Source organism: Arachis duranensis, chromosome 7 (genome assembly GCF_000817695.3).
Source record: "Arachis duranensis cultivar V14167 chromosome 7, aradu.V14167.gnm2.J7QH, whole genome shotgun sequence".
NCBI lineage: Eukaryota > Viridiplantae > Streptophyta > Magnoliopsida > Fabales > Fabaceae > Arachis > Arachis duranensis.
The window spans coordinates 78,535,535-78,546,996 of record NC_029778.3 but is presented as its reverse complement, the minus strand read 5'-3'; the positions used below and the strand labels follow the sequence as shown (position 1 = coordinate 78,546,996).

General features: G+C 38.2%; 3 protein-coding genes across 3 annotated transcripts; 2 read left to right on the top strand and 1 right to left on the bottom strand.

The window, feature by feature from the left end:
* The first annotated feature begins 794 nt into the window (after positions 1 to 794).
* LOC107459579 (chaperone protein dnaJ 8, chloroplastic) lies at positions 795 to 2,047 on the top strand. The gene is made up of 3 exons (XM_016077813.3): positions 795 to 1,219; positions 1,312 to 1,380; positions 1,605 to 2,047. Exons 1-3 carry the CDS (start codon positions 1,022 to 1,024, stop codon positions 1,797 to 1,799), a joined length of 462 nt encoding a protein of 153 aa, XP_015933299.1. The 5' UTR covers positions 795 to 1,021; the 3' UTR covers positions 1,800 to 2,047.
* A 1,789-nt stretch (positions 2,048 to 3,836) lies between these two features.
* On the top strand, positions 3,837 to 4,866 carry LOC107459751 (lamin-like protein). Its single transcript, XM_016078003.3, has 2 exons — positions 3,837 to 4,083; positions 4,172 to 4,866. The coding sequence occupies exons 1-2, from the start codon at positions 3,906 to 3,908 to the stop codon at positions 4,498 to 4,500; spliced, it is 507 nt and encodes a 168-aa protein (XP_015933489.1). The 5' UTR covers positions 3,837 to 3,905; the 3' UTR covers positions 4,501 to 4,866.
* Positions 4,867 to 5,184: 318 nt separating this feature from the next.
* Positions 5,185 to 7,761, bottom strand: LOC107459750 (putative receptor-like protein kinase At1g80870). The gene has a single exon (XM_052252086.1). It carries the CDS (start codon positions 7,447 to 7,449, stop codon positions 5,356 to 5,358), a length of 2,094 nt encoding a protein of 697 aa, XP_052108046.1. The 5' UTR covers positions 7,450 to 7,761; the 3' UTR covers positions 5,185 to 5,355.
* Between the last annotated feature and the right edge of the window lie 3,701 nt (positions 7,762 to 11,462).

The window sequence follows — 11,462 nt, the reverse complement described above, 5'->3', positions numbered from 1 at the left end:
CCTCTCTAAGACAAGGCTATCAACGACCTTTTCCAAAAATAATTATGATTTGAACCCCTCATTTTTTATCTGAAGTTGCAAAAGTTTAATTGATTTTTTTAACCCAATCATAGTTCTCACTCTCCCAAATTGCAGACAGAACAACCTACAAGCTTCTCCTCAAGCAATCTTCTAATAAAAAAAACTCGTGCATGGTAAAGAAATCACAATGGTCCCTATTTTCTTCTTCCTCTTCCACTCCCTAACCCTTTGTGTTCCTAATTCCAAAGACAATTAAATTCATTCCATCCGTCTAGTGTTGTGTTCTATACCATTCAATTTGGAACTTTATTGTTCTCTCAATTTGGAACTTTATTGTTCACCTCCGCCCTTTCACATCGGCCCAGTCAAGTCAATATCAACACGTGTTAGGTGCGGTGGCCCCAATTGTTTTTTCCTTCTTCACGCCCTCTTAACCTCTAGTTTTTTTTTTTTTAAATTTTCTGTGGTACAGATTGGTGGTAATGTAGTGTTATAATTTTGCTAAAAAACACAAATGAATATGATCTCAATTTTTATTTGGGTGTGGAATATACAGTGATGCGTCAACGAATATACCTAAAATAGTTTTAGTGGATAACAAACAGATAAACATACTAACGTAATAAGGGCAAAATATTGATCCTTGGTTAACGGTGAACCAGTATTTTGTTGGTGAAGCACGTGATCAACATAAAATTGGAACAGGAGCGAGAGTTCAACTCTGTTTGTCTGAGTCGTCGCTCTAACGACAATGCAAGATTCCACGTCATGCCACAATAGCCTCTGACCCAATGGATAAGAGCTCGAATCGCCTACATTGACCTCTCACGTTTCTTTTCTATTTATACCTTCCGCTTCCAGATCCCGTTTTGGATTTGTAGCGCCTTTCATTTTATCTAATATCACCTTCGAGTTCTCAACGAGGAAACCCACTATTTTAGGATTTAATCTCAATTCTCAAGTCTCAAAATTCCCGTGTCTTAAGGATTTCTGATTGATTATGGCTGTTGCTGGGGTTATTGGTGGTAATTCATGGTCATGGATGCAATTAGGATGTCAAGAAAGAAAACAGAAAAGACTTGAGATTTGTTGCTCCTCTTCTTCTTCTTCTTTGACGGATTGTTATAAGACCTTAAGAGTCCAACCCGGTGCGTCTCAATCCGAGGTTAAGAAGGCTTTTAGACAGCTTGCACTGCAGGTTTCATCCCCGGTCTCCTTAATTAATTAATTAATTTTTAAAACATTTAATTCTTAATTAATTAATATATTTGGTCTTTTGTTGTGTTTCAGTACCATCCAGATGTATGCAGAGGGAGCAAATGCGGGGTGCAGTTTCACCAAATCAACCAGGCTTATGATGTGAGTTATCTTGCTGAGCTTATTGCTTTTGTAATGCATGAATTTAATATTGATAATGCTTATGACGGTGATGCTAAGTCAAAATATGACCTCTTTGGTATGATTGATCTGAATAAAAATGCTGAGATTGGAATTGCTAATTGCCATAACTTTCGTGGGCCACATAGATTGTAGCAGAATTTCGGATCTAATTGGGGTTTCCATGTGACTTATGTGGAATGCAGGTTGTAATGTCCAATTTGAGAGGAGAATCCAATGAAATGGAAATGGAAATGCACGAAGCATGCGAAGATGATGCAGGCATCGATGAAGCAATGAGGGGAATGAATGATCCAGATTGGGACCTGTGGGAAGAGTGGATGGGATGGGAAGGAGCAGGAATTCGTGATTATTCATCTCACATTAATCCTTACATTTGAAATTGCTTTGTAATTCCTCTCTCTCTTTTTTTTTAAAAGTTTAATTTCAATTATGTATTTAGTTAAATGCTAAGGCCCTTCTTCCGCCTTCAAAAGTGGTTGGGGTTTGTGTAGATAGAGTGTAGAGCTCAAGTGGGTTAAAGGTAGTCTTGACCTCTGCATAATTTAAGCCTATGTTAACAAAACCAATCAAACTTGAAAAAGAATAAAAACTTAAAAAGCTTCGTCACCCAATTGCAGTTTGATCATACTGCGTGTGATCTATATTATTATCTTTTTGTAAATAAATTCAACAAGATTAAGCAATTGCCTCCTTGCCATTAATTTTAGGCGATTCTTGTGATACTTCATTCAGCAATGTCTGTATTTCAATTCAACTTCGAATGTTGCTAAGAAAAGCCAGTTACTGAAATGGAACTAGAGCTAAACGTTGTATATGAAATAATAATTATGCTTTTTATTTTTAAACTTTCATATTCACTGAGAAAAAAGAAAGGCTTAAGAACCACTGGCCAACCCAAAGTCAACCTCATGCTCGGGTGCTCAAGAAATAAAAAAAATAATTAGTTTGATGGTTTGGTACTAGATGGCGTTTCACAGTTAAGTTATAAAGAAAACCGCACTTGCAATTGATGTTATCAATTACCTAAAACTAATCCAGGAGATTATCATTGGAAGCAAATCAGAATGAAGGTGAATTTTAGTGACGATGAATATGACTCTCAGGTATGAGTCTTCAACATCATCACCTCCCTCTCCTCTTCCCATAAGTTTTGGGCCCGGCAACCTGAGATACTCCTTTGCTGCATCTTCGACTCCTTCACCACCCTTCTCACCACCATTTTCCATTCATAGTTCAGCCGAGAACATAAGGCATCAGTATTTTCATTGGATTACCAGCATCCTCAAGTATTGGAATGCAAGAGCATACGCTTCAAGGACTTGTAATTAGTCCTCTTCTCTTTTCATACACATTACTTTCATGCAAAGTACATTTCGCATTAGCAATAGTTATAGACTTATAGCAACATAAAATTTGATTGTGCATGCCAATAAAAGAATACAACTATACAAGCATATACTGAAGATGAAGATATCACTCACCACATCTTCTTCCTCTAAATAAGAGCAGGTTGGAATGGTTTTTACAAAAATGTTGCAGCTGAGACATTGTCGATAAGCGTTGACAATTTTAATTATGGCAACATATGTGGAAATGCTCTTTGTTTCATTCATGATTCCTGAGAGCTGAGGCATTTTAGCTGTAGCCCCTTAAATACCTATCATTGCTTGAACATATGTACTGATTACTGAATGAATCCATGGTCATTTGATGTTTTAGCACTCCCTTGTGTTCAAAGTTGTGGTTAAACATCACATGAAGTTCAAAATTCAGTTCTGTTTCTTAGTGGAAGATCTCCATGGACCATGGGGATCAACCCGATAATATCGGTTTCACTTACCACTCACTATATGGACATGCTGATATCCTTTTACTGTTGGATTTCATAAGGCTGATTTCTGCGGAACTGCACATAGATAATTAAATGTTTTATTAATTAAGAAGGCCATGCTTTTTACACATATTACATACAGATATTTAGATTATTCGTCCCCGTTTGCTCGGTCCTAACCTTCCCTCTGATAGTAAAAATAGCACTTGCGTTCCATTTACACCCGTGAAATGCAATGAAGGGATACAAATAAATCGCTTTGAACTCTTTCAAAGTGAAGCTAACCAGAGCATGACATTTTAGTTTTGTTTTTGTGGGGGCAAAGGTTAACAAATTTTGATTCATCAATGCAGAAAAGGAAACCATATAATAATTACTTTCTCGTTTCCCAGCTTCTTCCCTCCAAAGAACAAACGAAAAAACAAGCACAGTATGTGCCAATAATAGCGAGTCACAGGTTTTATTTTAAAACAAGGAAAAAAATGAAAAGGATATGCTAAAATTTTGACCGTTGGTAGAGAGAGAGAGTACTAATATGTTTGAGAATTGTTTAATTAAGAAATGTCAAGTGGCAAGTGGGTGCAGGCGTGCAGCAACGGTTGGAATACTAATCCTTATTATTATAGTCTATAGTCTATAGAGAGTGCCAAGTATGAAGGGTGAAGGCATGATGAGGTGGGTGTTGGTGTTGGTGTTGTTGACCCTCTCCCTTTGTGGTGTGCCTGTCAGCGCCACAGACCATATTGTGGGAGCCAACCGTGGGTGGAACCCTGGCATTAACTACACTCTTTGGTCCAATAACCAAACTTTCTTCGTGGGCGACCTCATCTGTTAGTATTCACTACTCTCTCTTCATCCTCCTCCTTTTTTTTCTTGACTCTTGTTTATTGTATGCATAATTGCATATGGTTTTGACAGCATTTAGGTACCAGAAAACGCAGTACAATGTGTTTGAGGTGAACCAGACTGGCTACGACAACTGCACCACACAAGGGGCCATTGGCAACTGGAGTAGCGGCAAAGACTTCATACCCCTCAAAAAGGCGCAAAGGTACTACTTCATCTGCGGCAATGGTCAATGCTTTAACGGAATGAAGGTCTCCATACTTGTGCATCCCCTCCCTCCTCCTCCTCCAGCTCATCCTCCTCATGCCTCCGCCCATAAATCTGCTGCTCCGCGCCTTCATCTTCCCGCTCTGCTCTCCTCCCTCTCTTCTTTTGTTTGGCTTGCTTGGAATCACATCTAGCAAACCAAATCACTTTCAGCCTTTCTCTCGTTTTGTGTCAATTCACACACACCACTTGCTTTATTTATTTTTCATGTAACGTATACTTCCTTGATTTATGTTTGAAAGCTCTCGGATTTCAAATTGTTGAAAATAATATGCCCTACTAAACCCTGTTAATAAGAAAGATATGCAGAATCATTCTATCCCTTGGTGAGGGACAGAATTAGCTATCTATAGTGTGCATCAATGATGCTGTTTCAATAGTGACTCACTTTAGTCTCTGATTACGACCTCAGTGGTCCATAACCACGTGGCCAATTCAATAGTGTTAGAATTGTTTGTTAACCATTGTTTTGTCCTACAAGTGGAACTTTTCATTGTCAATCTCATCAAGCCCTAATTGACCAAAAATAAATATAGATAAGTAAGGGAGACTATGTTTATTGCTTGGCCTCAAATTTCATTGATCTTTTTAGTTTTTAGTGTGCATAACTGGACATATACTAGAATGATTTAGTTGAACTTCAACTATGCTGACGAATAGGGTTAATTTTCTCTTAATATAAAAGAAAGTAAGAAACCAGTGGTGTATGGTGTCATGTTAGGGGAGCCCTTGCAAGACAATTTGATCTTTTGAAAAACAAATTGCAACTAACAAATAGCCTTCTGCTCTTACCTAGTACAATTAAGAGCGAGCTAAGCTACCCAATGCTGCAACCGCACACTCACAATTGACAAGGATACATACAATTACAAACAGAGTTTATGCAACTTGTAGGCTCTAGCGAAAACACCACAAATAACTTATCTGATAGATGATATACATACAACATGAATCATTCAGGTTCCATGAACACCGCTAAACACCTAAACCTATTCGACAGTGCCCTTCTGTTTTCTCCTTGATCTGCTATATAATCTGGAAGGTGGTGAAGGGGAGAACTCAAATGGAAGTGGCGGAAGATCCATCTCCCCTTTCAAAATCTTAACAATGTCCCCAATATCAGGGCGCAACTCTGGAATTCTTTGCAAGCAAGCAAGCGCCAAGTTGATACAAAGGCTTGCTTGGTCCTTGTTGTAATGTTCCTTCAATTTCTCGTCCACTAGTTCTAAAATGTTACCCGCTTGAGCAAGATGCCTACACCAGCTGATCAAATTAGCTTTCTCAAGCTTCATGGGAGATGCCAGAACATGTAGCGGCCTTCTTCCCGACACAATCACAAGAATCAAAACCCCAAAACTATATATATCGGCCTTCTCCATTAAGAAGCCGCAGCCACCATACTCTGGAGCCACGTAGCACAGTGTCCCTCTCATGCTGGTTGTGCTGCTGAGCTCGCGGCTGAAAAGATCCCCACTCCACATGTCACTTCCGACAGAATGAGTGCTCTTCTTCTTCCATCCTCTTCTGAAGCTGAACTCCCCATTTTGATCATACTCATTCTGACCACCCTCCTCTCCCAAGTTCTTTCGTTTGCAAAGGTAAAATCTTCTGCCCAGATCAAAATGGGGCACTTTTAAGCCTTTCTTCCACCTGGCTTGAAGACTCTTGAGCTTGCTGCTCTTCTTGCTCAATTCAGCAATGTGCTCTTCTTTCCACCACTCTCGCATCTTCCGCGGGTTCTTCTTCTTTCTCTCAACGGTGCTTTCCATACCAAAGACCTGCTGTAGCTGGGGTCCGTTTGCATCACTGGCTTCATCCATTGGACCTGATCTTTCCAACTCAGCTTTGTCGGCAACGTTACTCTTTGCATCGACCCAATCTGCGTTGGATGGGCCGATCTGACTCCCTATCCATTCCGTGACATAGTCTCTGCTGCATAATTCACCGCTTCCATCCTGTTTCCACCACCAGTCCTTTCCCCATTGCTTCCCATTTGCCTTGTCATCGTCCGCGAAAGAAGCATGAACTCCAGTTAGGTCCTTGCTATGATCAAGGCTAGAAAACTCATCATCATAAGGAACAAACTTGCCACTCCAATCATCCCCTCCCAAATCAAAAGTAGAGCTTTCCTTGCCTTTAGTATTTACAGTGGTGATTTCAGCTTCGGCGGCAGCAAGATTGGGATTGTAATTGAAAGAATTCAAGTTGAGAGGTCTAACATTGAAGCAGGGCCTGCTAATGCTATTCTTGGAGGAAGAGGAGGCTTGCAAGGCCATAGCGAAATCAACTTCATCAACACTCTGAGTATGAGTGTGAGTGGGAGTGTGAGTGTCGGCAGTTAAGTTACCTGAAAGATCCTGGCTGAACAAGTCGACAGCAAGGTCAGGAGGGTCGAGCTTAATCCTGGAGAGGCCGAAGTCGGAGATCTTGGCACGGCAGTCTGCGTCGAGCAGGACATTGCTAGGCTTGACATCGCCGTGTATGACGGGCGGATCACATCCAAGGTGCAAGAACTCGAGAGCCCTGGCAACATCGAGGATAATGGAGAACCTTCTGTCCCAAGTCAAGGTGACATCTGCATCTGCATCTCCAAAGAGGGACTCCTGGAGGCTTCTGTTGGGCATGTACTCATACACCAACACCCTCTTGTTCCTTTCCACACAGTAGCCCAGCAGGGTCACCAAAAAGGGTGACCTCAGCCCTCCCAGAACCTGCACCTCATTCTGGAACTCTCTCTCTGCCTGCACCGTCATGGAGTCCAACCGCTTTATGGCAATCAGTTTCCCGTCCCTCAGTATTCCCCTGAACACAGTGCCCGACCCACCCTTCCCTATCACGTTGCACCTGTCAAAGCCGTTGCTCGCTTGCTTCAGGTCTTTGTAGGAGAACCTCTGCAGCTTCAACGGAGCACTTGCGTCGAACGGGATGGTTTTTGCTCCTCTGTGCACCACAGACTGCCACAAATGGTAAAGGAAGTAAAGCACAGAGCACAGGATCACAGCACAAGCTGAAATGGACAGTGCAAGGAACACGCCCTTGCTCTTTGCCCTGCTAACACTTGGTGGCAACGCTCTTGAAGGCATGGCGATGAATGATGAGGCAGATGAGCATTCTCGTGTTTTTTTTTTTTATTATTATTATTGTTCCTCTTTTGTTTTCTTTTCAATGGGTATCCAAAGTGGATCGCTTGCTTTACGATTAGATAATCATCACTCCTCTGGCCTCAGGTCTGCCTCGGGCCTCAGGGGACGAGACCAACTCTATTCTACTTGATTTGTGCTTTCTTTTCTAATTTTCTTTTTTGTATATTGATTAATATCTATGGCTGTGGAAACTGGAAAGTGAAGTGAGAGATAGAACAAAAGGGAGGAATGCATGGGACCCGACCTGAGGTACTTTTGACTAAAAAGATAGCTATGCATCCAAAGTCATACATTACTTACACCAGGACCAAGGTAGGAAACCACGCCCTAAACTAAATACAAATGAATTATAATGTTGCAACGGGATTACTTCATTTATTAATAAAATCAAAGTGTTTTTAAACTGTTCAGGATTATGTCTCGTGATTATTTATTTTAAATTAACATATCCTTTGCTTAAATCATGGGAGGTCTGCACAGTAAGGCGTAGCATAAACAACAAATCACTTTGTCTTGCGCGCAATCACTAGACATGAGCGCTCCTTAGAATGTAGAAAAAATATACTGCCCCTTTTTTATTCCCTTTTTCATTTTTTGGGACGGATTATTCCTTCTTGTTTCACTCTCCATAACCATACCTGTGACCTGTGGCATGGACATGGTTGGATGGATATCATAACTTCTTGTCTTCCATTATTCTCTCCCATTGGAGCTCCGGTCCCATGTTGCACTATAATACACCACAATACATACTCACTGTTCGCGATATCCTTATTATTTAGGTCACAGTTGAAGATATATATCATATCATTACGTTTCATATGTATTAGATAATAGAAGACTTGCGGAATAAACACGTTTTTATATTGTCGCACGTGTTTTTGTCCTGAGCACATCCGGCTTCTAATGAAATTTCACACGACGAACAAAAGACTTTGCCAATGTCATCTTCGGCCATGCGCTCCATGACAATTCCTATACTTGTCATGAAACATCATTTAGAGAGTTGTTATCTATATCAAAACAATTCGCGGCAGAAAAGGGGGCGGGGAAAAAGAAAAATAAGTTATGTTGGAATATCCTTAGAGAAATAGCTATTGTTTTTTCATCGTTGCATGCTACAAATATTCCTTTAATCTTTGAGGCTCTACTTTCCGGTTTCGAGAGATCATTGTTCATTGGGATAACACAAACAGCTAAGCAACGAACAAATAAAGTAAGAAAGTAGGTTTTAATTAGGGTGGTGTGATCAGTGCTCTGTGGCGTCCACTTTGTGGAGGGCCAAACCAAAAGGAATGATCTGCATATACAGCATGCCACATGTCTCAGTAAAGGTAAGTGCACATATTAGCTGTCTTAAGGGGGAATGTTGTTATTGCGCATTGCGATGAGCATGCACTCAACAAAAGACACTAATTTAATTACTTTTGAGTGCTTCAACCCTTGAACATATAATAATATTAGGTATCAATTATTAAAATTAATTTATTAATTATCAAGAATACATATTTAAATCGTTATGGAGTGTAAAATGTTTATGTAAAAATTGACTATTATCTTAAATTTTTATAGAATATAGAGATTTATATGAATATTAACTATTGTTAGAGGGTGTAATAATTTACATATTTATTTTTTGTTTTTTTTTCTCTTTTCACTATCTTGTACTATCATTTATTATACCTATCATTTTATGATAGTAGTTAATTTTTACATAAATCTCTAATTTTTACTCATTTATGATGGTAATTAGATTTCACATAAATTGAATGTTGTAGAAGGCTTAGAAAAAGAGAAGTTGAATCTATGATCTTCTTTTACTTTAATAAAATAATTTTTTTTAAAACAAATTTTTAATCTGAATCTATTTGAACTCAACAGCAAAAAATTTATGAAACAATTTGTTTTTGTCTAGTGAATATCAGAAAATAGAATAGAGGAGGGAAGAGAGAAGCTGACACCATCATGTATCCTGGTTCAGTTGCCTTATGTAATGCAACCTACATCCAGTTTTCACCACAATAGTGGTGGAATTTCCACTATAGTTAAAGTATTACATACACTAATTCCACAGGATTGACACAATTCTTTCACACTCAAGTTCTAACCTAACTTGACTTGGTTATGCTAATACCTAACTCTTCACTCTTAGTGCTCACCCAACTAAGAAATGGGTACCTCACTGGTACAAGATACAAGACACATAATCAACTTAAAGAAATTTGAAATCACTCTAGAATTTTCACTCAAGTGTATCACTCTGCCTCTTTCCACTCTTAGGCTTTGTCAATGACTCTCTCATTCAGCCTTTTACATCAAAAAATTACAGAAAGATAAACATTAAAAAGAAAATTACAATCTGTAAAACATGAAGGAGATTGATGCTTCAACAGCCTCTTTGCTATGTGATAAACCAGATTTGCTTGCCTCTGATTTAGTTCCTCATTTTGGCGGAATGCTCCTTTGACTAGGAAGCACTGTCCAAGTTGATGAACTTCTTCAGAGAACTCTTCTCAGAACATGAACCTCAAAACACTAGTTATCTCTCCTTGACCTCAGAATCATGAAAAATCTTCTTTTGTATCTCATTGCATGTTGTTGAGTCGCTCTCTCCTATGTCAACTCCTTGAGTTGTATGTTACCAAATTACCATATCACTTTTTCCAGTTAATTCCCAAATTAGAAGTTTGAGTTTGACTTTCTCTTGCTTGACCAAAAGCCTCAAGGAAGTAAAGAGAAACAGTCTTTCAATGGTAAACCAGATCTGAGCCATTGAAGTACTACTTGGTCTCCAAGAAGCAATCTTGGTCATAGCAATGTTTATCAGAAATCATCTTTCTCATATATCCCAATTTGGAGTGGCATAGAGTTGGGAAAAAGGAGAAGAAAGCACGATGCATGCAAGAGGAAATAAGTTACTTTTGACCTTTGCCTTAGCCTAAGATGGGTTGATTTTGGTGATTAGACCTCAATCTTTTGCTTAGCCTTTCTCTTTCTTTTCTTCTTTGATGAATAGCTTAGGAATTAAGCTTTCTCTCTCTTCTCTGTGTTCTGTTTGAAGTGACAAAAGGTGAACGTTGCTTTTGGTGAAAGCAATTTGGAGGGATTTGCTTGAGAGATGAAATCAGGTTTGGATTGGTTCTTTTCAAGTTCAGCTCCTTTGCTTTCTATTCAACACCTTTGGGCTTTTATTGTTTTATAGCCCACCGACTTTGGTTTTATTTTCCATCCTATTGAGTTGCTGCTTTGTTTTTCTTTGGCTTGCAACACTTAATCAAATTCAATTAAAAACTAATTAGTTAATTAACCCAATAAAATAATGTTTATCATAATCAAATTAATTTAGTTAATTTCTTAACTCAACATAAACTTTTATCTTTACAGTGGTTTATGTATAAATTTTAAAATTTTTATATTCTGTAATGATTTATATAGAATAAGTACAAATATAACAATTTTAAAAAATTCGTAATTGCGTGAAATTTGTTTATCATTTATTTATTTATGCAATTTATTTCTATTATGATTTAGGATTTATGGTATAATGTTTATAATTTAATATAAAAATATTTTTTTGGCCAAATATCGAAAAAAAATTAATCTGTATGTTATAAGTTGGATATAATTGGCAGATTTATAGGATATAACTTGAATATAATTAGATATAAAGTCAAATTGGTAACGTTAAGATCGCTTTAAACCTTAATAGCTTTTATATATATATAATTATGATTCGTTCAATTATAAAAGAACTTGAGAAAGATGAAAAAAGACATACGTTTTGAACTTAGGTAAAGAATCATCAACTAATAGACATGTATTTTAGTTACCCAACAAGAACAATAATAAAATTAATTAGTTATTAACGTTGGTCATATATGCATGATGTGTATTTTAGTTCAACCTTGACCTACCTTGTTCATTTAATTTGCTGACTGATGCTTTAACCGTTG